Here is a 25,150-nt window from a genome sequence, read left to right as displayed (position 1 = left end):
GATGTGATTTATTTTTATTTTTTGGTGTCCTGGTGCAGAGATTTAAAGCCTTTAAATTGATTCCTAATAGGAGATGGGACTGCGTTCAACACCAGTCATAGAGTAAGCTGCAGATTGGTAGCAGGGCCTCAATGGAAGGCTTTTCTCCAGGGCAGTGCTGGCACTGCCTTTGCTCTCTACATCCACCTTATTAGGAGGTCAGTAACTAGGCTGCAGGGGCTCTTGCTATGGTGCTGGGCGCTGGGTGGGCTTGCCCAAACCGGACTTCTATAAAGCACCACCCTCCCTCCAGCAGCCTGTTCCGACAGTGACCGGCTCATTGGCCCAAGAACTGGAGAGCTGGTGCCAGGAATGACCTATTGTAAATGCTCCTGTGTCCCCACACACCCCAACAAAGACTTGGCCGTCTCGTAATGGTCAGGGTCCAGAGAGAAGGATCATGCCCTCTTTGTTCTATTAATGAATGAGACTCTCATTCTGTCCAGTGGTCTTGGATTCTTGAGGATTTTTTTTTTTTAAGATTTATTTATTTATTTATTTGACAGAGATCACAAGTAGGCAGAGAGGCAGGCAGAGAGTGCGCCTCTCGGGGAGCGGGGGGGAAGCAGGCTCCCCCTGAGCGGAGAGCAGGAAGAGGGTTTCCATCCCAGGACTCTTGAGACCATGACCTGAGCCAAAGGCAGAGGCTTCAACCCACTGAGCCACCCAGGCGCCCAGATTCTTGAGGATTCAATTTTGGTTGAAATGTACCAAAATCTTCCGCTCTTGCCCCAGAAGCCGCATGGCTTTCCCTCTGCTTTGCACATGTTGGCTATGTCCTACCTCCCATCCCTACTACTTCTCAGCCAGCACCTGTAGTTTCCAGAGCACCCAGCAAGTCTCCAGCATTTTTCATGTATAAAAGACGAAGCTGAATGATACAGCGCTTTACTTAACAGCCCAGTTGTCTTCCTGCCTCCCCCATCCCAAAACGGGAATCCTCAAAGAACCAAAGTAATTGGCGTGAAATTCTAGTCATCTGAGTTTTGCAGCTTTTCCATTTCCCTGCAGGGCTCCTCTTTTCCCCTAGCTTGAGAAGCAGATGGTAAGCCTGACCACTTTCCTTAGCGGTAGAGAGTTCTAGCTTTGGCATCACAATCCTGAAATGCAGTTCGCTATTCAGAGCACACTCCCTGGTATATCCCTTCAAGCTTTTTTCCAACATTCATTGGGTGTCCCTAACATAGGACGAGGGATAGGAAAATGGAAGACTTGGCAGGGAAACGGTAGATGTGGCAGCTCTGTCCCTGTTTGGGCTTTGGTGAAACTTGACTTGCATGCTGAGAGGTCTACCAGAATTCTACAAGTAAGTGATTTCCAGGGATGCCTGGGTGGCTCAGTGGGTTGAGCCTCTGCCTTTGGCTGGCTTGGGTCATGATCTCAGGGTCCTGGGATCAAGACCCGCATTGGGCTCTCTGCTCAGCGGGGAGCCTGCTTCCCAACTCTCTCTCTGCCTGCCTCTCTACCTACTTGTGATCTCTGTCAGATAAATAAAATCTTCCAAAAAGAAGAAAAAAAAGTTATTCCCAGCAGGCCAGCAGCAGCAGCAGCAGCACTTGGGAACTCAGAAATGCAAGCTCTTATAGAACCTACTGTTCTAAAACATCTATGAAAAAATCAATTTTAACAAGCCATCCATATGATTCTAGTTTAGGCTCAAGCTTAAAAACCACTGATCCTAATTAATTCAACTAGCTTCTCACTGAAGAAGACATGTGGACAGAAGTCACTGGTCCCAGGGCCCCAGAGCCAGGGTTTGAGCTCCGATCAGTCCTCTTTACCACCGTCACCTTGGTATATAGAACCCGTGTGAATATTCTGTATGGTCATCATACCCGCTTGATCACCATCCCTCTTAGTAAAAGTGGAGGGTGCTTGACTCAGGAGAATGTGGTTCTTGATCTCAGGGTTGTGAGTTCAAGCCCCATGCTGGGTGTAGTTTACTTAAGATTTTTTAAAATAAAAGTGGAGGTGGAGGGACTAGGGGAGAGAAAATACCTAACACTTTGAACGCTTTTTAGGTGCCAACATCCTTATTCTCCACACACATTTATCCATAACACTCCTTGCTGGTGGATGTTAGTACATTTTTATGGATAAGAACGCAGGCTCACGAGGTGAGGTCTTGTGCCAAGGGTATGAAGCCAATCTAGAGGGTGATCTGGAACCCAAACCCAAATGTACATGCTCTTTCCCTTGCCTGTTTATGCCTATGTTAAGCATATTGTTAGCTAAGTGTAAGGAGGACCTTCTGGCCACTTTGTGTTTTAACCTTTAGCAAAGTAGGAATGACCCCCCTCCCATCCCTGAGGCCAACTATCACATTGTACCACACTGCCAACTCCCTGGGAGATGACCATTGGGAACAGGGCAAATGGGTCAAGGATTATTATGTTGCCTACAATTGGAATTCAGGAAAGCTCCTAAATCATTGTATTTGAAATGTTTGTTCTCAGGATACTGGGTCCTACGTGGTCCATCCAAATCAATGGATTTGCCCAATAGGGATATTTCAGTTTGCATTTGAGGAGAGCCACCCATCCTCTGTAGGTGTCCTGATGTGCATGCCTTGCTGGATTTTTAAATTTTTTTAAGATTTATTTGAGAGAAAGAGTGAGCACAAGCGGGTGGGAGGGCCAAAGGGAGAGTGAGAAGCAGCAGACTGCCTGCTGAGTGGGGAACCCAGTGCAAACTCAATCCGTGTACTGGGATCATGACCTGAGCCTAAGGCAGAGGCTCAACCACCTGAGCCACTTGTGTCCCTGGATTTGATAGCTTGGGCTCTGGCAGTGTAAGTGCTTGGGCCACAGCAGGATACCTGTTTCTCTGCCTCAGAGTACAGGTTCCTCCAGGGGTCCAACAGTCTTCTCAATACCCATTTCACAATGGGCGTTTCAAGAGTAGGAGTGGAGACAGTTGATACAATCTCCCCCATGATATAATCTTAAAAACTTAATTTGGCTATATTAGCTTTTCAAAAAGATTCTCAAGTATAAAAGTTAACATGCCTGTTAAAAAGAAATCCAGGGACGCCTGGGTGGCCCAGTCAGGTAAGCGTCTGCCTTTGGCTCAGGTCATGATCCCAGAGTCCTGGGATAGAGCCCCACACTGGGATCTGTGCTTAGTGGGGAGTCTGCTTCTCCCTCCCCTGCTTGTACTCTAACAAATGAGTAAAATATTTAAAAGAGAAAACTTCCAAGGTCAAGAACATCTTCTTTCCAGTAGGCTCAGAAAAAGAAAGAAATATCTGCGTTGGAGTGTTCTTTTTTTCTTTTCAGAGAATTTGCTAAGGACACAAAAAAACCTCTCCAAGTACTCAAAAAGGTATTCAAGTATGCATATTGCTGAGACCTACCTGCTCAAGATGGCCAAGTAGTAGCTGCCAGTTTAGAGACAGACCCTCACAGGCACCCTCCCACCACTTCACAGGCCCTGCCCCTCAAGCTCACCTAGGTCATTACCCCTTCCCCTATCTCACTAGATCTCCATAAGAGCCAAGTCACCCAAAATTTACCCTAGGAACAGCAAACTTGACAGCCCGCCATTCCAGCACTCCTGGTCTTCTGGGGGTTACTGCCCAGTTCTCCTGACTCAAAGGGACAAAGGCAGATGACCCAAATCAGGGTGCCAGCAAGCCCAGGACCTGGGCCCCCACCCCTCAGAACCCCTCACTCCAACTGATCTTCATTCAAACCTATACCACATGAAGCTCTATTAAGGAGTCTCAGTCTCCCTTCTGTGACCAACAGGTGACCTTTATCTGTTGTGTTCTTCTCATGGGTCTAGTGACTGGCAGTCCGGTAAACCCTAGCTGGGTGCCTGTGACACTACCCCCTTAAAATACATTTTAGGGGTAACCTTTAATTTGACCTAATTTACACACATTTATTTGCTTTATAAACTCTTTCACCAGTAATATTTTTGGCAATAGCCCTCCCAGTTGAATGAGACTGGTACAGAACACACAGGAGAGTCCAGGGCAGCAGGTTTCAAAAACTCACTTTATTCCAATGTGAAATGAAGACGTGATGGTTTAAAAACAAGAAAAAGTTCTTGCTCAGCGGTGGGGAGGCTTCGCTTGCTAGCTCACACCCACTGCCTTTGAAACAAGGTATATGGACAGACCATATCCAGAAGCAGCTCCCCACAAAGCCTCCAGGCAGAGGCCGCAGCCCGGGAACAGCTCCCTCAAGCTCCCCAGGGTGGCCATCTCCCCTGGACCCATCAGGGCTCCAACAGCAGGCACAGAGAAGCGGCACAGGTGGGCAGGAGAGGGAGTAGCTGGGGCTCGAGGGACCCACCACCTTCCACGGTCACCCCCCACCACGACCCCGAGCTCCTCTCCTCTCTGTAGGAGGTGCTTGTGTGACAAGGACCAGATAGGGAGCTGGGCTCTACCAACAAGTGGCAATCACTCCTGTATCTAGTCAATTCTCTGTCAGGATCCACAACTCAGCCCTGATTCCCTCCTAGTCCTCCCACACCTACCCCAGCCCCAATGCGCGTCAGACCGCTCAGGTTAAAAGGGGGAGAATACATTCAGACTGTAGCCCCTAGGGTTAGCCCCAGCTGGGACACAGGGAGTGGGGAGGCATTGCCTCCTGCTGGGGCCCAAGGGCGGACAGGCCAGGGCTGGGAACAGGGTGTCTGTCTAGGGAACCACCACTGCCCACCCTTCCCCGAGTCTGAGCACAGCAAGGCCAGGCCCAGTCACAACTAGGAAAGCCCCTGCTCTCACCTTGCCACGAAACTAAAGTGCACCCCCACCCTCCAGCCCTGTCAGAGCTCTGAGTCCCCATCCTAGACCACAGGAAAGCTCCCCTCTATTTGGCTTCAAACCTGGACTTTAAGCCAAGTCAGGCCCAGGGGCAGTGGCAGCAAAAGCAGCAGCCATAATGTCAAACATACAAATGACCTGAGAAATCTCATCTTCACGTCACCCACTCGAAACCAACGTGGGGCTATGTACAAGTTAGGAAGGACGGATCGAGACACTCACGGGCATGGACACACTCGCACATACCTGCTTGAGGATGGGGGGCCCCCAGGGGACACCTGCCCCCCAACTGGGAACTGATGCCCACACACTCCATTCATGTGTCTTCAATGAGGCCTCTGGATCGTATATTCATTGAACCAGTGCAAAAACACCTCTGGGGCGGGGGGGCAGGAAAGCCAGGCCAGGGTCCCAGGAGGATGCTCGGGGGTGGGGTTGGGGTTGGAAACATGGAGGAAGAGGGACTCGTTTCCTCTCCCGACCTGTAGGGCATGCCCCCTTCTCCTGGAGTCTAGATCACTGGGTAACGGGGCAGCTGACTGAGAGTCCATCTGTCTGTCCCTTTCTACCCCTGCAAGCTCGGGGAAGAAGGGTCCTTGGTAGCCTGGCGCTGAGAGGCTGAATCCTCCAGGGCCCCTGCTGGCTCAGGCTCGGTGACCATGGGTTCCTCAGCCTTTTCCCTGTTTCTGCTGGCCTCCTGGAGCTGCTGCCGCCGCGCCACCTCAGCTTTCAGATTCTCCAAGTCTTTTTGGCTGAGTAAAAGGACAGGGATAAAGGGCAGGTGTCAGAGCAGGCCTGGACCCTTACTGGTCCTGCTTAAACCTAAGCCCGGCACAAAGTCAGTCTCCTTTCTTTGGCAAAACACGTGTAGAACAAGCACTTCTCTCCGCAAAGTTGGAAGGCTTCTAAGTGCTAAAACAATTAAGCGCTCCAGCTGCTGGCCACCGCCTCCCGTGAAGGCCTGGCTCCTGCTCAGCCTTCACCTCCAGCTCAAACACGTGGCCCTCGGGTCCTCTCCCACAGCAGCCGGCACACAGAGCGCGAGACGGGCAGGGGCAGGCACACAGCAGGTAGGCCGTGGTGCCGAAGGCCTGGCTGACACACCTTGGCCCCCAGTGGCGGGCAGGGCTGTCTGGGCCTTCGGGGCTCAGCGGAGCCCGGGGGTCTGGCCGTGGGGCATGAGCCCACGAAGGCAGCAGGAGGCCGCTCTTTGTGCACGCGCAAGGGGAGATTGCTGACACACAGCAAGTGTGGGGGGGAAATACAGCTCCGTCCCTGCTCTGCTACGACTGTTGCAAATAAAAAAATGGGAAAACAGGAAAAAAAAAATCCATGTGTTCCCTCAACTAGGCAGAATGTTCCCTGAACAATCCACCACAGGCTATCCTTCTCAAATTCGAACCATGACAGTGGATGATTTATTTGGAAAAGCGCAACACGAAAGCCAGCTTCCCCGCAGGAGCGCGCGGGACTCACCTGAGAGGAATGAAGAGGATGCCGTTGATGACGTTGAGCTGTTCCAGGACGCTGGCCATGCTGGGGGCTGTGAACTGCGGGGCGGCAGGGAAGATGAGCCCCGAGTGGCGCAGGGGGTCGGGGGGCGGGCACGAGGGGACACCCACCTTGAGGGGCGGGATGTTGGCGCTGGAGCCGTTGCGGTAGATCTCATTCATGGTGCGCTGCAGGGCCACGGCCTGCTGGGTCAGGCACTTGAGGTACTCGGAGCTCTCCTTGGTCTTCTCGTGGTCCTCGCCCAGCTATGGGGCAGACAGATAGGCAGGAGGCCGTCAGCGAGCCCAGAGCCACCCCACACAGCCTCCACCCCCCCGCTGCCACCTCAGCCCCCACCACAGCCCACCTGGGTCTTGTAGATGGTGTAGCCTTCCTTCTCGTGCTGCAGGGCCGACCGGAACTCGGCTTTGCTCTCGTAGACCCGGGCGACCAGGTGGTGGCTGCAAGGACGCGGGCACAGCACAGAAGGGACACGAGTGGGCGGGGGCGTGGCGGGCGCACATGGACTCGGCTAGATTCCGCTCTGGAATCCCCCCCAAGGGGAGCAAGCTGGCCCAGGGCTTGGGGGAGAGACCAGGCTGAGATAAAATTTCCTTAGGAGCCAGCCGGAAGACAGGACGCTGGCTCCCGTCCACCCTCCCTCCGAGTGCCCCCCAACCGGGACCTCGTCACTGTGGCCCTAGGCACATACCCACTACCCTCCCCCTCTGCCCCTAACCCAGCACAGCCTCACCTGAGGGCCACCTTGAGGGACTTGGGCCCGTGGTACTTGGTGCTGACAGCCAGTGCATTCTCCAGGAAGCGCAGCGACAAGTCATACTCCATTACTCCGTGCAGCACCAGCCCGATGTTGTTCTGAGGGCAGCGGGAGGACCCAGCTCAGTCCCGCTGCCCCTGGACTGAGGCTCGCGCCTACCTGGCCTCCCACCCCCACCGGCACTCACATCCAGTAGCGCCATCTCAGGGTGATCCTCCCCGAACACAAGCAGGGTGAGGTAGCGGGCACGGTACAGCAGGCTCAGGGCCGTGGACAGCTGGCTGCTGGCAAAGCAGTACAGGGCCAAGTGCATCTGTGGGGGCAGCCGTGTCAGGCCCGGGGCTCACGGATGTCCCCAACCCCAACCGCCCCCACCAGCTGCTCACATATTCCTGGATGGTGTTGGGGTGCTCAATGCCCATCACACGCTCGCTCATCAGCACAGCCTTCTGTTGGTTACTCAGGGCCTGGGAGAAGTGGGGAATCGTCATCCCAGGGTGGGGAGCTCCCCACATCAAGTCTGCCTGGCCCCTGGGTGGCTCAGCCTCCTCAGCAGAGAGGTGTTCAAAACTCAGTTCTGAGCACAGAAGGTCATGCCCCACTTTGAGGCCTTTTAAAATAGCTTGTCCTGAGCCTTTTGCCCCTTAACAAGATCTGTGCAAACATCTATACAAATCAAAAATGAGGCTAAATATAAAGCAGTAATAAAAAGAGGCACACACAAACAACAGACAGACTCTAGGGTTGAGGTGTGGAAGCCTATAGGGCACCTGCCCCAGGAAGCAGCCTCTTGAAGCCCTGGGCCAACAAGGCAGGTGAAGCCCAGCAGGCCCAGGAACGCTTAGAGACACCCCACGCAGCTCTCACAAAGTCCCAGGCCCTGTGACCAAGAAGCCATCCTTCCCACTCTCCTTAGGAAGGGAGGCCCCGTCGTCACCCCCAACTCCGTCCACAAGCATGGCGGCTCTCCCGACAACCTAACTATGGAGCTGCAGAGCAGGGGAAGCAAGCCCAGGCCAAATACGTCACTCCCCAGGGTCCCCTGGTCTCTGCTCCTCCCGGAGGGGCTCCCAAGGAGAGCAGCACCCTTGGCCTCACAGATGGGGCACACAGTTCCCCAGGCCTGGACCTCTGCTTCCTGCAAAATGGGGTGAGAACATAGCCCCGGCTCCCTCGCTCGCCAGCCCCCAGTGCCAGACTAGGCTCCAAGGCCTCCGCTGACACAGCCCAGAGGGTGCTCCAGGCCCACCTCGGCGTAGTCGCCCATAATGTAGTGGAGACGAGCAAGGAGGCGCAAGCAGGCACAGATCTCCACGTGCATGGCTCCGTACACGTTGTTAAACAGGTTCAGGGCCTCATTGATGAGCTCACAGCCCTCCTTCAGGAAGCCTGCAGGGCACCCCCAAGGGTGGCAAGGTCAGGGCCGGGCCAGGGGACCCCCCTCCCCCCAGCCACACCTGGTCACGCACCCTGCTGTACTTTGGCCTGCCCACTCTGGAAGAAGTGGAAGGCGTCCGAGGCCTTTGGGTTGACATGCTTGACCACGGGGAAGATATTGAGCACGTCCTCCTCAGTGAATGCGGGTTTGTGGCGGCTGTCAAAGCTGTACTCCTTCAGCAGGATCTGGGGGACACAGCCCAACACCCACGGGTGGCCTCAACCCCATGCTCACGTGGCCAGCACCTCCCAACCTACCACCCCAGGTCTCCAGAAAACCACACCCCCCACCCCACCCTGATGGTCCTGTAGATGCCATAGGAGGGAGGGAGGGCAGGGGCGGGGCCCTGAGCCACCCCACCTGGATTCCGGTTTTCAGGGAGATTTCCCGCAGCAGCGTGATCTTCTGCAGGCCATAGGTCTCCACAGCCTGGTCCACGGTCTCGCTGAGGGAGAGGCGGTATGTGGGTCCATGCAGCCCAGCCCCTCTTAGCCCCCTTTTCCACTGCTGCCTCCCAACCTGAGTACCAAGTACTCACCAGCCAGGACCCACAGCAACAACCCTCATCCCCACTCCCTGAGCAGACAGCCCTCCACTGCTCCCTTCCTCCTCTCCCAGTTCACACCCTGCAACCACAGACTGAGGCCCCGCCCCCACCCGCGCTGCTCACTCACCACTCAAGGCTGAAGTCAAAGTAGTTCTTGGCCTCCTGGCAGATATTCTTCCAGAGCTCCTGGGGTGTCATGACAGCCCAGGCCGTGTTATCTGCTGCCCCTGGAGGCCGGTTTCTCCTCCTCCTGTTCCTCTTCTTGGAGATGAGCTCGTCAGCAGGCAGATGGGCCACAGGGTTGGGGTAGGAGCTCAGGAAGCAGTTGAGAAAGTGGCTGATGGCAGCCGAGAGGCCCGAGAGCTCCACTCCCTGCAAGGGAATTTGGGACTCAAGTCATATGGGCCCCTCCACCACCCTGCGCCACCGTGGTGGGGGTAAGGGTACTGGCATTACCTGTAAGTACGTCTTGAAGATGTGCTTGGCGGAGCGGGTAATGAGCTCTCCGATGCCAATTTTCTGCAAGGGTTCAGAGAAGGGAGTCTGGGTCCGGCCCAGACCTCCACCCAGCCCCGAAGCGCACCCCCCTTCCCCCATGGCACAGCCCAGCAGCCCGGGCGTCACTCACATAGATGTGGTCCAGCTGCTCTCGGGCCGGGCTCCGCACAACCAGGTCGAGCACCTTGCCCAGGTAGCGCATGTTAATGCCCCGCTGGCGCATCACCTCGGCTAGCGTGGCCCCGTCCATGGGCAGCACTGCGTGCTCGATACAGTCCTTCACCTGCAGGCAGCAGCATGTCAGGCTCCCCCAGCCTGGGCCCTCCACCTAAGCCCGCCCCGGGGTCTTCCTGGCAGGGGAGCTCATGCTATCCTGAGGTCCTGAGGGAAGGAGGAGACTAAGACTTGAGCTCACAGTTGGGAAGAGTGAAGAAGACAAATCAGCAGTCAAGACATGAGAAATGTGTCCCCCAGTCTTCTGCACAAGCAACAGGAAAATGGGAGACAGCAGTCACCCTGTGACAACCAGGCCCACCCAAGAGGGAAGCAGGGATGAGAGAGCCCCACTGACAGAGCCCAAAAGAATGAGGGCTCCCCTCTGGGCACACAGGACAGAGCAGAGGTGACCACTTGGGGTCCCCAGCACTGCCAAGTCTTGGAACGTTGTGCCAAGCCTCAGAGAGATCAGGCAGGGGGCCAGGGCACGGAACACTTGGCTCAAAGATCTGAGAGATCTTACTAGGAAACAAGTGCCCCATCATCCAAAGAGCCTACATACAAAGCGTGTTGAGGCTCAGAGGAGAGGATCCTCCCCACCTTTTTTACAGGTGCCCGCTTGTCCTGTCACACATGGGCTCAGAGGACCAGACCCCCAGATGCCAGCTGCTCTGGAAGGCACAACAGAGCAGACTCTGTGCCTGATGCCTCCCTTGGCCTCTCTGGGTCAGTGGCCCCATCTCTATGATGGTGACAAATGCACTCTGCCCCGTCTGCCTCACAGACCAGCAGGTCTAAGGAAGTTACTCCTGGAAAGGTTCTACAAGTTTCCAGAAGTGGATGGATGAGGCACCAGGGCCTTTCACAGCAGGCCCCGTGCAGCCCCTCACACCAGTGGCACCTCCCTCACCAAGCCGGGGATCTGGCAGGACAGCAGGAAGGCAGCGGCATCTTTCAGCAACTGCTTCTGGTCCCGAACTTCCTCCTGGCAGGACTCTGGGAAGCGAACCCCTGGGGGATGGAGAACAGAGGCCTGAGCCAGGCAGAAAGGAGGCAGGTGGGGGAGACAGAGAGCAACACCCACCAGCAACCCCATCAGGACCCCATGATGACCCCCACAGGATTCTGCCCAGCCTAATGCAGAGCTTGCCTGGTGAGAAGATGTCAGGATTGAAGCGAACGTCAAAGGCTGTGCTGCTAATGGAGCCAACTGCCTTGCAGGCGTTGCGGATCACCTCCCGGCTCCGAGGGTCTGCTGTGAAGACACGGCCAGCTGGGAGGCAGCGCCCCTCCCCCAGCGGTGGGAGGTGCCACGCGCCCCCGAGCCTCGCCCCAGATCCACACAGAGAAAACTGCCAAGACAGACGCAGGCTTGGCCTTCCCGACATCCACAGCGGCCCCACCTGTCCCATCATCTGAGGCGATGGTCTCTGCCAGCTCCTTCACCTTGGCCAGGCCACTAGCGCCACCCCCTTCCTCCTCACTTCCGGCCTCAGGTCCCGGGGGATCTTCAGGCTTTGACTCAGAGGACAGGGAGTCCCCATTCTCCAGCGTGCTGGGGCTCTCCGTCCTGCCGGCCTTCTGCTGCATGAGCTGTAGGGCAGCCAGCTTCATGAACAGGAGGTACCTAGGGCACAGCAGGGCAAGGAGAGCAAGACATGGGAGAGCAAGCCTCACTGGCCAGCAGCTTCCTGCTGGCTGCAGCGACCTGCGACATGCCCCAGACTCCTGGCCCGTATGAGCATGGGGTTGCACCGCACCCCAGCAAGTCCAACCAGCCACCACAGGTCACTGCAAAAACTGAGCTCTTCCCAACCGGAAGGCGGCAGACAGAGTGTGAGTGGGGCAGGGGCTGGGGCTCTGTGCATGCCAGGCTTCAAGGGAGACAGCAACCTCGCTGGCATTTTGAGGAGACTGATTTGTGGTGTGGGACATTTGATGTGGCTGACTCCTAAGCACTGAATGCCAGCAGCGGTGACACCTCCTAACACTGGAACATTTAAAACACTTTAGCAGGGGTGGTTGAGTGGCCCAGTTGGTTAACCATCTGCCTTCGGCTCAGGTCATGATCCCGGGGTCCTGGGATGGAGCCCCGCATCCCCGCATCGGGCTCCCCCCCTCAGCCCCTCCTTACCACTGTGCTCTCGATCACTCTCTCTCAAATGAATAAATATAAAATCTTCAAAACAAAACATAACACTTCTAGCAGATTTCCCTATGCCCCCTTGGATTTAGAGTGCCACCTCCACGGGGAGCCCCTGCTCTGATTGTTGCTTCTCCACCAATATAAAGCTCCAGGATACCCTCGCTGCAGACCGGGAGGTCACCCGGGAGATACCGGGGGTGTAATGACAATGGCCAAAGCTTTTCCCAGCAAGGATAAGGCCCTAGCACTGCCTCCTGGCAGGGTGCCCTCCAAAGCCTGGGCCCTCACCTGTGCTCCACAAAGGCATCCACGAGCTCTTGGCGCAGGCAGCACAGCTTGTGCCGGTGGGCACGGGGGAAGCCAGCACGGGTGCACTCCTCGGGCAGCCCCTCACCCGGCACGGGCAGGAAGTTGAGGTCAGGGGGGAAAGTGCGCAGCAGGTCGAGGATGTAGTGGCGACCGTCATTGCCAATGATGCCCTTGCACTCCACAGAGGAGCAGAGCTCCACCTCCTCATCCCGGTCGTTGAGCACCCGGTGCCTCAGGATCTTGAGAGGCCGGCTGGTGCGTTCTAGCAGCTCCAGGTAGCGAGGGTGCGACATCACTGTCTTGCCAAAGTCAATGGAGCCGTAGATGACACTCTGCTCCTGGTCCCGCTCCAGGATGCCCGGGATGATGGACTGGGCCGTGACGCGGTAGCCACGGTAGTCTACCACCACCGTGCCCAGCGTGTACAGCCCCTCCACGTCCACTGCATTGTAAGTGCGCACCCCATTCAGGTCATTGGTGGGTGCCACATATGCCGCCACGTCCCCACCGAAGTCCTTGTAGTGATCACGTACATCAAAGCCCAAGCTAAAGAAGATGTTGTTCCAGATGAACATCTGCATCTTGGTCTCCTCGCTGGGGTTGATGGCCATCACATTACCATCAATGACCGCCATGGCGCCCCTCGTGGCCGCGGCTGTGAAGTCGCTGTGCACCTGGGAGGGGCCAAGACCAGGAGGGTGAGGCCCCACCCCCAAGAGCCGCAGGTTTCAGCCCACCTGGTCAAGCTTGCCCAGACGTGGGGGCAGGTGGACAGCCCTGGGGGTCATGGAGGTCTAACCTCGGCCTCCTCCCACTTGTAAAAGGGGAAAAACCCTCTTCTGAGAAAAAGTAATTTATGCTCAGAGAGACGGCAGAGCTTAGGGACTCACAAGGAGGGGAAGGACAGGAGCAGGTCTCAGATCCACCCATTATGTGTCAGGTGAACTTGGCCAGGTCAACACTCAGACCTGTGTCCCCTATCTATGTAACAGTGATCTTGGGGCGCCTGGGGACTCAGTGGGTTAAAGCCTCTGCCTTTGGCTCAGGTCATGATCCCAGGGTCCTGGGATGGAGCCCCATATTGGGCTCTCTGCTTAGCAGGGAGCCTGTTTTCCCCTCTCTCTCTGCCTGCCTCTCTGCCTACTTGTGATCTCTGTCTGTCAAATAAATAAATAAAATCTTTGGGGGAAAAAAAAAAAAAAGCAAACAGTGATCTTTACAAGGTGTCCCAAAGATGACAGGAGGCAATGCCCGTAAAACACCAGACACGGCCCCTGGCAAAGTTTGTACTCAACACAGTGAGATCTCATGTTTACCATTATCATCTCTAGGGAGTAAAAGGTCCCAGCGGCAGAGCGGAGGGTGGGAAGCCGGAAGAAACCTGTCATACAGCCCACAGTGGAGGAGGTCCCCCTACCCTCTGCTCAGCCCATGGACTCCAAGTCTCAAAGAGGTCACAGAACAGAGCTGAGACAGTCTGCCTGGAGAGGAGAAGTCAGCCAGTGCCCTGCAGGGTACCCTGACCAGCCCTCTTGGCGGGTGACAAGCTGGCCTGAGGCAGCCAGTCGGGCAGAGGGAGCTGTAGGCACCTTGAATATAGCTCTTTCTCGAAGCAGCCGCTCAGGCAGGTTCTTGCGGGGCAGTTCCCTCGTCGTCTGCAGTTCCTCGTTCCAGTCCCGGGTCTGCAAAGGGACCAGGGAGGGAGATGCCAACTCAGCCCAGGCCCCAAGACCTGCTCTGGACAGCCACCTGCCTGTGGACAGTCTCAGAAGCTCCCGAGAGAACAAGACACAAGCAGAGGTGCACAGAACCCAGCCTGGCACCCACCCAGGGAGGGGGAGAGAGGGGCCCAGGGAGGTCGGGGCCAGGCTGCAGGCACCTGTCCAGGAATGTGCTCCTCATAGCCCAGCCTGGAGGTGTAGGCATCCTCTGCACGCACACAGTCCATGGCGTGCTCAGCCTGGGGGGCCGTCCAACTGTACACCTGGAATGGGGTGGCAATCCTCTCGAAGGGGTGGCGCTGGACCCTGCGGCACCAAGAAGGGGGAAGATGGGGAAGACGGCCAAGCTCAGAGCCCAGGCCCAGTGACCTTTTCTGAAGCTCCCCCCGCTCTCATGCCTCCTGGCCCAGAGATCCTGCCCCACCCCCAGTCTAGTGGAAGAAATAAATGAGGACCTCTTCTGGGACTGCTGTGTTGGGGTATCACCGCTCCCTAAGGGAGGCTCTGGGGTCCCAGGGACTGACGGCGTAGGGCTTCTGAGGGCAGCCATGCTGAAGCTCAGGCCGGCAGGCTGGCCCTGCCCCTTCATGGGGGATGAGACAAGGGGCAGAGACCGGGCCAAGGCGCTACCTCTTCTTCTGCAGCACGGCGAAGTTTTTTTTGAAGGTCGGGCTGATCTGGTTGAGCAGCTCCACCAGGGAATGGCTGAGGAAGCGGGGACTGGCAGGCTTAGGGTTGAAATGATATGCCGTAGACCTGTGGGAAGAGGATGGTCACTGCACAGGGCAACACAGAGAGGTGCCCGAAGCCCCATATGGGCTCACACAGGGACTCACTGATTCAGGTAAAAACCCCTCGTGGACGCCGTGATGCTGACTTGCCGGTCCTCGGCTGTGATCACAAATAGGTACATGAGGTCCCCGTGCATCTTGCGGTTTCCAGGGGGTGGGTTCCAGCCGCTCATGGTGAGCACTTTCAGGCACTGAAGGGGCTGCAAGAATGGCCAAGCATGAGTGGGGGCCAGGCCTCTGGGTGCAGTGCTGTCCCCCCAATGCCCTGTCCAGGGCCTGCTCCCCAGCTCTGTTCCGGGAGTACTACCTTCCAGTCACGGTTCTGGGGCTGCAGGGGACACAAAGGCCGCTCCCGGCTCCCTGGAAGAATGTACTCAGGGGGCGTGCAGTCAATGGGGTCCATCTCCAAGCCCTTCTTCCGCTTCCCGCTGTCTGAGGGACCCGAGGCTGACGGTCAGCACAGGGCCACCCAGGGGCAAACTGGCCACAGCATGGATGCCTCCAGCCCTGCCCCCTTCTGGTGGCAAGGCCTGGCCCCCAAACCCTTCACTGACCCCTGGCCAATTTGCCCCTGGACCCTCTGCCCAACCCCCAGCCCCAATGCCTCCCGCACCTCCCAGGTCGCCGTCAGTAAAGACGCTCAGGAAGGACAAGGAGTTGCAGTCAACCCCATTGAAGGCATCAGATGGGTCCAGGCTCTTGAGCAGGTCTCGGACGTGGCGCACGTGGATGCGGGCCTCACGGACTGTGTACGGCTCTGGTGGGAAGGTGAAGGGCAGCATGTAAGCAGGGCACATCCCCTGCTGCACCAACAACCCCAGCACAGAAGTCGGCCATGGGGCTACCATGATGGTCTTGATTTTCACATTTTTGGCCTCCACTTACAAATTCCACTATGAGCACATAAGCTGGAGTGCTGGACTCAACACCCCCTGCCTTTCTGTTAGGCAGGGATGCTTGTTTGCAAAGAATCTACTGCCAAAGGGCACAAAAAACATGCCTCCAAAGCACAAAGGCCTCAGGGAGCCCATAAAAATTTCCTGATCTTTCACAGGTGTCCCAGGTGGATAGGCCTAAGGAGCTGTGGGGCCCCTACACCACAGCCTCAGTGCTGCTCTCCTAGGGCAGCCCTTGCTTGGGGGTGACCTGAGGACTTCCCCGTAACTACAACACTGCCCCCTAATATATGCTTTGTGAATTTTAATGGGGGCTCTTTTTGGGGAGGAGACTTCATCATCAAGTAAGTTTGGGCACACTTGCATTACACTTTCCACATTTGCTTTTAACAAGCTCACACTGGCTGGAAACTCTAAGTTCCCTCTCCCCTGGGGACCCAAGGTCACGGGAACTTTTATCTTACAAGCAAACCAGCCTCGCCACATCTGTCAACTGCTGTACATGGGGCCCAACTGCTCTATTTGAGAGCAGTGAAACCTTTAGTTTCCTTAAATTTAATCTTTCTTTCTTCTTTTAAATTCTAAACTGTAATCAATTTTTTTTTTTAAGATTTTATTTATTTATTTGAGAGAGAAAAAAAAAGCAGAGGAGGGGGCAGAAGGAGAAGCATGCTTCCGGCTGAGCAGGGAGCCTGATGTGGACTCGATCCCTGAGCTGAAGGCAGATGCTTAATGCACTGAGCCACCCAGGTGCTCCAAGATTTAACATTTTTTTTTTTTTAAGATTTTTTTATTGGGGCGCCTGGGTGGCTCAGTGGGTTAAGCCGCTGCCTTCGGCTCAGGTCATGATCTCGGGGTCCTGGGATCGAGTCCCGCGTCGGGCTCTCTGCTCAGCAGGGAGTCTGCTTCTCTCTCTCTCTCTCTCTCTGCCTGCCTGTCTACTTGTGATCTCTTTGTCCAATAAATAAATAAATAAATCTTAAAAAAAAAAAAAAAGTTTTATTTATTTATTTGGCAGACGAGATCACAAGTAGGCAGAGAGGCAGGCAGGCAGAGAGAGAAGCAGGCTCCCTGCTGAGCAGGGAGCCCAATGCAGGGCTCTATCCCAGGATGCTGAGAGCATGACCTGAGCCGAAGGGAAAGGCTTAACCCACTGAGCCACCCAGGCGCCCCATTAACTTTTTCTCTCTATAGAATTTGGGCTAATTTCAAGCCCTTGGTACTGTTTGTTTTTTAAGACTTTATCTATCTGACAGAGAGAGTGCACATGCATATACACAAGCACACGGAGCAGCAGGCAGAGGGAGAAGCAGATGCCCCACTGAGCAGAGAGCCTGACTTGGCGCTTGATCCCAGGACCCTGGGATCATGACCTGAGCCGACCTAAGCCAAAGACAGACGCTTAACCAACTGAGCCACCCAGGAAACCCAGCTGGCACTGTCTTCTCTTTTTTTAAAAAACCATGACTTTGATATTTAACCTACAATATTGGGAGGGTACACGTGTGCAGGCCTGGGGAGCAGATCCGGGCTCCAATCCTGCCTTCACAAGTTCAGTACTGTTCTGAGCCTCCACACACTCATCTGTGACACTGAGATACCAGCCAGGGTGGGTGGAGTGCGACCTGGCCCCATCTTCATGTGCCCTCCCTTGGCAGGCTGCCCGACTTCTGGACAAACCTTCCACCACACGTAGCACCGAACCCTCCTGTAGGCCCTCAACGCTGCGCAGCTCTGAGAAATGGTCTAGCATGTTGCCGTCCAGGTGCAGTGAGAAGCAGGTGCGGTGGCATGTGTCTTCGCGGTCCATGAGTACCTGGTGGATCTCCTGTACCATCTCCTGAGGGGACACCTACCAAGGGAAAGGTCAAAAACACCCTGGTGAGAACATATTACTTTCCCTACAGTGTAAAACTAGGACAAGTGACAGCCAGGCATGGCATTCCAGCCTTGTCCTTCCTAACGGGCTTGTGCTCTGGTCCCCAGCCTCCTTCTTCCATCTCACCTGTAAGGAAAAGGGCTCAATCCCAGGTGCCAGGATCTTCACAGAAAAGCCTGTGTCCTGAATGACAATGACTTCCTGTCCAGTCGTCTCCTCTCCCGGCTCAGCCTCATCCAGACCATTTTCCCGGGGCAGCTCCGCAGCTCTTTCTTCCTTCTTTAGGCTCTCTGGACAGTCCCCATTCAGCAGCATGACGGACGGCAGCTCTGCAGGTAACAAGAAAAGGAGCTGAGACAAGCGGGGCCACCTGCCTACCCACCTGGGTGGACATGTGCGCCAAAGAATGACATCTGCATCTCCTCTCGAGACTCGGCTCTACCAGAGACCTCACAGTCCCACTCACACTGGACACACAACTTACCTCAACCCTGGCCACCTGGAGACCCCTGCTTTCTCCCCTCCACATCCTGTGCCCTCCCTTTCCATCCAGTCCTCAGTCTTCCAGTCTGGCTTCCATCCGAGCACACCATCCAAATCCCTCTCCCCAGAGTCACTCCAAGGGCCAAACCCAACTGTCTTCGCTGTGTGTAACTTTTCTGCAACACCCGCCACTGCTCACCCTCTCCTCCCCTTCCCTATAGCCACAGATCCCTTGTTCCCTGTTCCTTGCTCTCTAGCTCCACCACCCCAAGCAGCCCAAGCTGAGGGTGTCCCAAGGTCCCAGCCTCTCCTGATCTTCCATGATTCACTTCAAATGCCCTCCCACCATGCAGCTAACCTGCTCACCTAGGCCTTGCTCAAGCTTTTCAACATGTAGCCATCTCTTCGGCATTATCAGAGTCTTATCTTGTTCACATGGAATTCACCTTCCTCAGTAAGGTGGCCTCTGCTCTGTAAATGCCCCCTGACCCCCAGTCACCCAGCCTAATCTCCAATGGTCAAGGAACCCAGCCTCTGCAGCCACGGCCCCGGACAGGCCATTTTCCCTATTTCAAGAGCACCACTTGGAATCCACTGCTCACAGGATCCAAGTTTCTTAGGCCAACACTCTGAGGCACCAGCCCAAAGTACATCTCAACTCCAGCCAGCTCTCCCAGTCAACGTCTCAGATACACCCAAGTACTAGGAAGTCTGAGAACAAGCTCCACATCTTCCCTTCCACCTCTGTGCTCTTATGCAGCTCATGCTGCCCACTGCATCGGGCAAACTCCTACTCATCTGTCAAGGCCCAGGTGAAATAAACCCCCTTCTCTATTTATTTAGAGCACAAGTTGGGGACGGGGAGAGGGAGAGAGAGAATCTCAAGCAGATTCTATGCTAAGCGCTCGGAGCCAGACACAGGGCTGGAATCTCATGACCCTGAGACCATGACCTGAGCCGGTATCAAGACTCGGACGCTTAACCGCCAGGCTCCCCTAAATCCCCTTCTCTAAAGCCTGCCCAAATGGGCCTTGACAACAGAATCACTGCCTCTTCATTGCCCCCAGAGACATGGTGACCACCCCCCAGAGCACTGTTCTGTCATTCTGAGGGACACTGTTCACACTAGCAGCTGTATCTTCTTCCTTCTGTCTTTCCTGCACTCAACAGAAAAGTACCGAATTAATGAGTTAATTACTGCAAACGTGGAGTTAAAAGTCCCATAGTTGGGAACAGCACCCAGTTCACACGCTGTGGGGAAAGAGAAGAAAGCAGGTGACAAAACCTACCCTTTCTCCGTGCCCCAGGGAGCAAGGACTGCCTCACAATCATGCCAGGAAGACACAGGCCTGCCATTTGGCCCACGGGGATTTCTGCCCATGGTCTGCCTGGCAGCCAAACTGGCCCCTTGCTTGTCTGAGCTCAGCTCAACTCAGCCAGCCCCGGTCCATACCCCACCTCCTCTTCCCTACTGGTATTTTCCCCAGACTTTTGTAAGCCTTACCCAGACCCACCAGAAACGTAGAGCCAGCGGCCTCAGAAAAGGAGATAAGCCCAGCACAGAAGAGCACACCAGGGGGGTGTGCGGAGAAGCAGCTCCCTCTTCCCTGTGTCCCTTCAGCTCAGTGATAAACAGGACCACTAGGAGCTAAGACATAGTTCCCTCCACCTCTCTCCAAATAAGGACGCCTGGCCCAGAAAAGTTCAGAGCCTTGTCCAAGGTCAAGAGCAGACCCTAGATTCCCCATTAAGAGCCATGCCGTCACACCGCCCTCAATCTTATCCACTATGGACCTCCAAGGACTGTTATCACGCCCATCTTGTACCAGCACACCTCTCCAAACCTGAGGTGAACTCCTGAGAACAAGGACACTCGAGGACCTCTCTCTAATGAGCCCACAGCCCCAGCACTGTGACCCCAAGCCCCTAAAGTGAGCAGCCACCCCAAAGGGAGAACTTGGCTGACTCTATGACCAAGCAGGCAGGAGGGTGGGGAGAAGGGCGGTGCTTGGTCAGCTTCCAACAGCAGCAAGAGGAATGGCAGATATGAGGCGGCACTTCCCTTAACTGGGTCCTTGAAAAAGGCTTTGCTGTTGGAAGAAGCCCCCTCCCCCCAATACGGTACAGCAGCGCTGAGGTCTAAGACCCCACAAGTGAGAAGTCAGAAACCAGACCCCAGACAGGTAGCCTGCACTCCCGGAGTCTGGGCCAGGAAGGATAGGAAGGAGGGCAGGGAAGACAAGGCAAGGGTAGCCACAGCTCCCACCCCTCTTCCCCAGGCTGGGGAGCCTGCCCAGAAGGTACCACAGCACCATGTTATGCCCCAGGGGGGTACCCAATCCCCTATCAGATTTCAAAGGAATGTGACTGGTTCCCAGGGGCCTCCATGGCCCCAGAATGCTGGCTCTGCCTCTCTTCCTTCCTCTAAGGAACCCTGAAGATCTCCCTACCGCTAGATTAAGGCCAAGTGATCTCCCCACAAGAGGTTGGCTCCCCGCCCCCACAGCCCACCTGGTGCAGTTGGAGGCTGCCCTCTCCTGGACTCTGGAGTCTCAGAACCGCCACCGCAGCGAGGCAGACAGATCTCCGGCTCGGGCTCGGCACTGCCTGAGTCCCCTGTCCCGGCCTCTGCCACTACCCTCGCCCCCATGCAGCTGGTCAGCCCAGGGCTGGAGCTCTGGCTGGCTTCGGGTTTCAGTGGGGCCAGGCCTGCTGGGGCAGCCCTGGGAAGGGCACACTCCCCCTGCCTCGCATCCTGCTCAAGGTCGGCCAGAAGGACGGCTGTGGGCCAGGAGGCCCCAGTGGCTCCAGGACCCCATGGGGAGCTGCTACCAGCGCTCAGGTCCACCTCCCTGTACCCACCAAGAGGGGGGTCACTACTGGTGAAGCCATGAGGGGGGCAGGAGAACCCAGCATTTGGGGTACCTGCGTCCCTCGGGATCGAGGGCCCTGGGGACTGGCTGGCAGGGGCAGGGCCCAGTAAGGGGGTCCTCTCCTCAGCCCCAACCCCAGTGCCGGTGGGCAGGACGGCTTCAGCCAGCTGCCAGCAACAGCTGGCACAGACCCGGGCCCAAGCCATGAGACGGCTACCCCATCTACCCCGTCCACCAGTCGCAGACGCTGTGCACCCTGCCTGCCTCCTGGGTCAAGTAGCTGGCTGAGGCCTCTGGCTCCTGCTGCCCCCTGCAGGTGACCTGGCAGCTCTTTTTTTCCTGACAGTCACTGGTTCTGGTGGGAAGGGGGAAGGGCCCTCAGTCTCCCAGAGGACAAATGCACCCGGAGCCCCAGGCCTCCAGCTCCACCAAGAAGCTGGCAGGCTCTATCTTCCCTTCCCAGCAGCCCCTGCGCTGCCAGGAGAAAACCAAGTATCTCTCTGGGGGAAATCAGAGCTGGCAGCAAGAGGCCGAAGGCCGCTCGGCTGTGGAGAAGGAACATGCCCAGCCTCGCCAGGGCACCTTCCCAGGGCCTCTGACTTGTTGCCAGGGCCCAGCCAGCACTGCTCTGGCATTCATGCAAACCAGCATGGGGGCAGGGAAACAGGCTCCCTCCGGGACCACTCCCCTCCAGTCCTGTCCCAGGCAGACCCTCAGCATCTCCACAGCCCCCATCAAGGGGGGGGCTCCCGTCCACACATGCTGACCAGATGGTAAGAAGGGCCAGACCCAGGCAGAGCTCCTCTTATCCTGCCCTCTTCTCAAACACACTCAAACCCTCTGGAAAAGGGGGTGGGACAGGCACCTGGCAATGACCTCTGAGTAGCAGCATTGACCATCTCCATTCTGGTTCCCAGAAAGCCTGTGCTCACGCTTGGCCCATCCCACAGCAAGTCCCTCAATCAGCTCAATTGGCCCATCTCACCTGAGGAAACTGAGGCCCCAGAGGCGAGTAAGCAAACTGCCCCAGGACCCAGAGGCAACGGGTGGCCAAGCCACGTCCAGAAAGAGCCAGGTCTATCAGGTGTCCAAATCCATGCCTTGGAGTGCCACTTCCCCAGGCTGCAGCACCCACCAGGTACCCGGCATCTCTTCCTCCTCCAGGACTCAGGTTTCAGGCCAGTAGGCAGATCTGTCTCCAACCACAGCACCCTTCCCACCCTCTACAACCCTGGGCCAGCACCCCTTCTTCTCATATCCCAGGGGGCACCCCTAGGATCTGGGCTTTAGAGAAGGGGAAAAGGTGGTCCTCTGCAGAATGGGAAGGGGTTGCCCAAATTGCACACTGTACACACACACCCCCAATCTTCATTGGCTGGATCCGAATGAGGAGATAAAAGCGTACACCTGGACTGGGAGCACAGAGCCCCCATGGGCTGCAGAAAGGAGGAGTAAGAAAAGAAATTTAGAATATCCCAAGCGGCCTGTGTCTTCCCCAGCCTGGCATGGCCTCCCTCACTAAACTGTGCCAGGGCCAAGCCCTGCCCCAGTCAAGGCCTCAGCAGGTGGGGCTCCAGCAGGAAGTAAGGCCCCAAAAGACACATCACCCCTCCCAGGAACACAGGGCTTCAAAAGAAAAGGGTAGGGCCAGGCAGGCAGCCTATGGAAGACCCCCATGATATGGGCATCTGTCTCCTTCCTGTCCCCTCTGGCCAGAGACAGGTCTGCAAGGTCTGGAGATAGTCCTGTGATCTTCAAGCTGGTCTACTCAGACTTCCCCACACTTATAGCTTTAGGATTCTGTTAGAGAGCTCCCCTAAGCCCTCAAGCTCCTCCCCAGTCTACCAGGCCCCTTTTCTGCTCTGGGCCTCAACTCTAAGGAGCCCTCCCCTAGGCAGGAGGAACTTGACACACCACTGTGAACTTGAAAAACCTGCCAGTTCTCTTAACCCCTAAAAGCAGCTTTATTCCCAACAAGGTAACTGACCCTTGCCCCCAACCCCAAAAGGCCTGGATTACCTCCTCAAAGGGACTGGAGAACCTTCCAGAGTTGAGTCCTAAGGATCAGGAGCCTAGATGAGAACCTACTCAGAGCACCATTAAGGGCATGATCCTTCTATGAATAGATTCAGGATAGCTGTAATTCCCAGAGACATAAGGGGCCAATGTCCCCCCCCCCATCCCCACCCCAAGCACTACCATGCTCCCAGTTTCCCAAAAATGAACAGCTGTGCCCTTCCCCTGACCCAGGTTGCCCCAGACAGAGCCTCTCAGCACACAGAAGAGACAGGGCTTTACTCAAGCCCGCAGGGAAACCCTCCAACAGACTCTCCCCTCCTCAGTCCCCATGTTCTCAACATAAACCCAACCAACATGCCCGCCCTGGCTTCCTCTGGCACATGTAGGGGAAGCCTTGGCATGCTGGCCACAAGCTAGAAATCCAAATGCCCCCCGCAGCTACAATGCTGTGTGACCTTGGACAAGTCACTTTATCTCTTCAGGTCTCTTTGCTAGAAGGGAAATCCGCCAGACCCAACCTCCTCTTATCTAGCCTGCCCCACTGATTCAGAGCCCCATCAGAGTAAAAAGCCTGGCAGGCTGGAGTCATCAGCATCTGTTGTTCTGCCCAAACCCTGGCCTTATCTAGGCAATCAGCAAAGCTGCCACTGTACCTACCCCCAGCACAAGGTAACTGCTGTGACACCGTCAGAAAGCCTCCTAAATATTGTTCCCATCCTGACCCATTGAAGCTGGGAACGGAGATGAAGATGACAAGTCCAGGCTGAGAAGCACTGGGGGGAGTGGAAGACAGGGGTAGTTCTGCATCCCATCACTAACCAGAACAGAGAGGGACCACAGCCCAGGACTGGGGCCCTGAAGGATGATTTGGAGATGACAACCAAGGTGCTTGGAAAGGGCTTCCAGCCTTAAGGCTGGAATTTAAGACATGATGTAAGGAACAGAGAAAGTCCAGGAGAAACAGATGAAGCAGGCCCCACCAGAGAAAAGCTGCAGCCACTCCCAAAGCCAATGCCACACAGACCCCACGGGGGAGAGCTGGGAGCTCCACTCCACACGGATGACCTTTGCCTTAAAAACAGCAACCCTGAGCTGATCCACTTTTCGCAATAAGGCGGGTTAATGATCAAGTTCTGGCACAAACACCTACTCCTGCCAAGGAGTTTGGCTCTACCCCCACACGCAGGCAGACCCTCTAGGTCTGCAGATCAAGCCAACACCTAACATGAAAGAGATCAGAGCCTGAACACCTAGGGTTAAAGCACTGCCTCTGGGAATGAACCAGACTAGCCCCCTCACAATACACACCCACCCCCAGCTCGCACTCTTCTCCACAGACCATGGCTGGGAAGTCTCAGGTTGAGCTTTACTCGCAGAGCTGCAGTCCTGTAGGCACGCAACGCTTCAGACCCTGACGGGAAGGGTGCCAGACTGAGCAAGTGTCAGCGACCCTAGCCGGGAGGGTTACCCATGCCCGCGCGCGCAGGGGGTGGGGCTACCGATTCTATCCGTCTGCGGCGGCGGCGCACCCCAAAACCGCGTGCGCGCGCACGTGTCCCCCCTACGGCTGTCTACCCGGGACCCCACGTGCGAAACCCAGGCCGCAGCCGGGGGCGACAGTGAAGGTGACCTTCAGGGCGGGGGCGGCCCGATAAGATGCAATCCGGCCCGGCGCTGAGGGAAGGCGGCGGTTCCTGCAAACACCGAACCCACCCGCCCACTCGGCCCGGTCCAGCCTCCCCGCCCTGCTGACCGGTGGCCCCGGCCCCGCTCACCGGCCGCGCCAGGTCGCCCCTTGCCACCGGCCTGCGAGCTGGGCTCCCGGGCGCCGTCGGCCGGGGCAGCCGCCGGCAACTCGTCCGTTTTGATGACCATGGCGGCGGGAGCGGGCGTCCTGCTCGGCTGTCCGCGCCGCCCGCCGCGCCACTAACCCAAGTGCCCTGCGCGCCGCGGCCGCTGCGGGAAGGACGGAGTCACCGGCCCACGTGGTGCGCGCTGTAACCTTTGACCCCACCGCCGCTCCCCTGCCCCGCCCTCGCGCCCGGCCCGGCCCACGGAAGCGCGCGAGGGACAAAACGCACCGTGCTCGTTGGCCGCCCACCAAAGGCGGTGACGTTCCCGAACGCCTTAAAGGGAACGCACTATGACTCCGAGTACAGAGAGGCTTCTGGTGCCCTTGAGGGGCGGGGCTGCGGAGAGACGTCCTTGCCGTTCTTAGACGTCCCGCGGGCGCCCTGACCTTGGGTGGA

The 25,150-nt window shown here is 56.5% G+C and overlaps 1 protein-coding gene across 4 annotated transcripts; it reads right to left on the bottom strand.

Moving 5' to 3' along the window:
• Positions 1-4,020: 4,020 nt before the first annotated feature.
• Positions 4,021-24,906, bottom strand: CLUH (clustered mitochondria homolog). 4 transcript variants are annotated; one of them, XM_032321006.1, is made up of 26 exons: positions 24,677-24,906; positions 17,653-17,855; positions 17,328-17,499; positions 15,365-15,508; positions 15,059-15,183; positions 14,797-14,951; positions 14,591-14,716; positions 14,119-14,266; positions 13,829-13,921; positions 12,219-12,913; positions 11,188-11,411; positions 10,935-11,039; positions 10,695-10,795; positions 9,699-9,851; positions 9,527-9,589; positions 9,198-9,442; positions 8,884-8,968; positions 8,555-8,708; positions 8,335-8,474; positions 7,472-7,552; positions 7,273-7,398; positions 7,062-7,183; positions 6,675-6,768; positions 6,439-6,573; positions 6,293-6,366; positions 4,021-5,568 (listed from the first exon to the last, which is right to left on the bottom strand). In XM_032321006.1, exons 1-26 carry the CDS (start codon positions 24,774-24,776, stop codon positions 5,382-5,384), a joined length of 4,050 nt encoding a protein of 1,349 aa, XP_032176897.1. In that variant the 5' UTR covers positions 24,777-24,906; the 3' UTR covers positions 4,021-5,381. The 4 variants fall into 4 exon arrangements, with proteins under 4 accessions (XP_032176897.1, XP_032176898.1, XP_032176896.1 ...); XM_032321007.1 differs by having other exon boundaries at positions 10,935-11,036; XM_032321005.1 differs by lacking the exon at positions 24,677-24,906 and adding an exon at positions 20,521-21,229 and having other exon boundaries at positions 10,935-11,036.
• Between the last annotated feature and the right edge of the window lie 244 nt (positions 24,907-25,150).

Source organism: Mustela erminea, chromosome 18 (assembly GCF_009829155.1).
Source record: "Mustela erminea isolate mMusErm1 chromosome 18, mMusErm1.Pri, whole genome shotgun sequence".
Taxonomy (NCBI): Eukaryota; Metazoa; Chordata; class Mammalia; order Carnivora; family Mustelidae; genus Mustela; species Mustela erminea.
This window is presented reverse-complemented; position numbering and strand designations above follow the sequence as displayed.

What these genes read in the sequence shown, in the direction of transcription:
- CLUH (XM_032321004.1), bottom strand. Translation starts at nt 21,088, where the DNA reads ATGGCTTGGGCCCGGGTCTGTGCCAGCTGTTGCTGGCAGCTGGCTGAA. An exon ending in AGGAGCACATTCCTGGACAG is followed by an intron (nt 13,922 to 14,118) that starts GTGCCTGCAGCC and finishes GTCCCTTTGCAG; the next exon opens with ACCCGGGACTGGAACGAGGA. An exon ending in TCTTCAAGACGTACTTACAG is followed by an intron (nt 9,443 to 9,526) that starts GTAATGCCAGTA and finishes ATTCCCTTGCAG; the next exon opens with GGAGTGGAGCTCTCGGGCCT.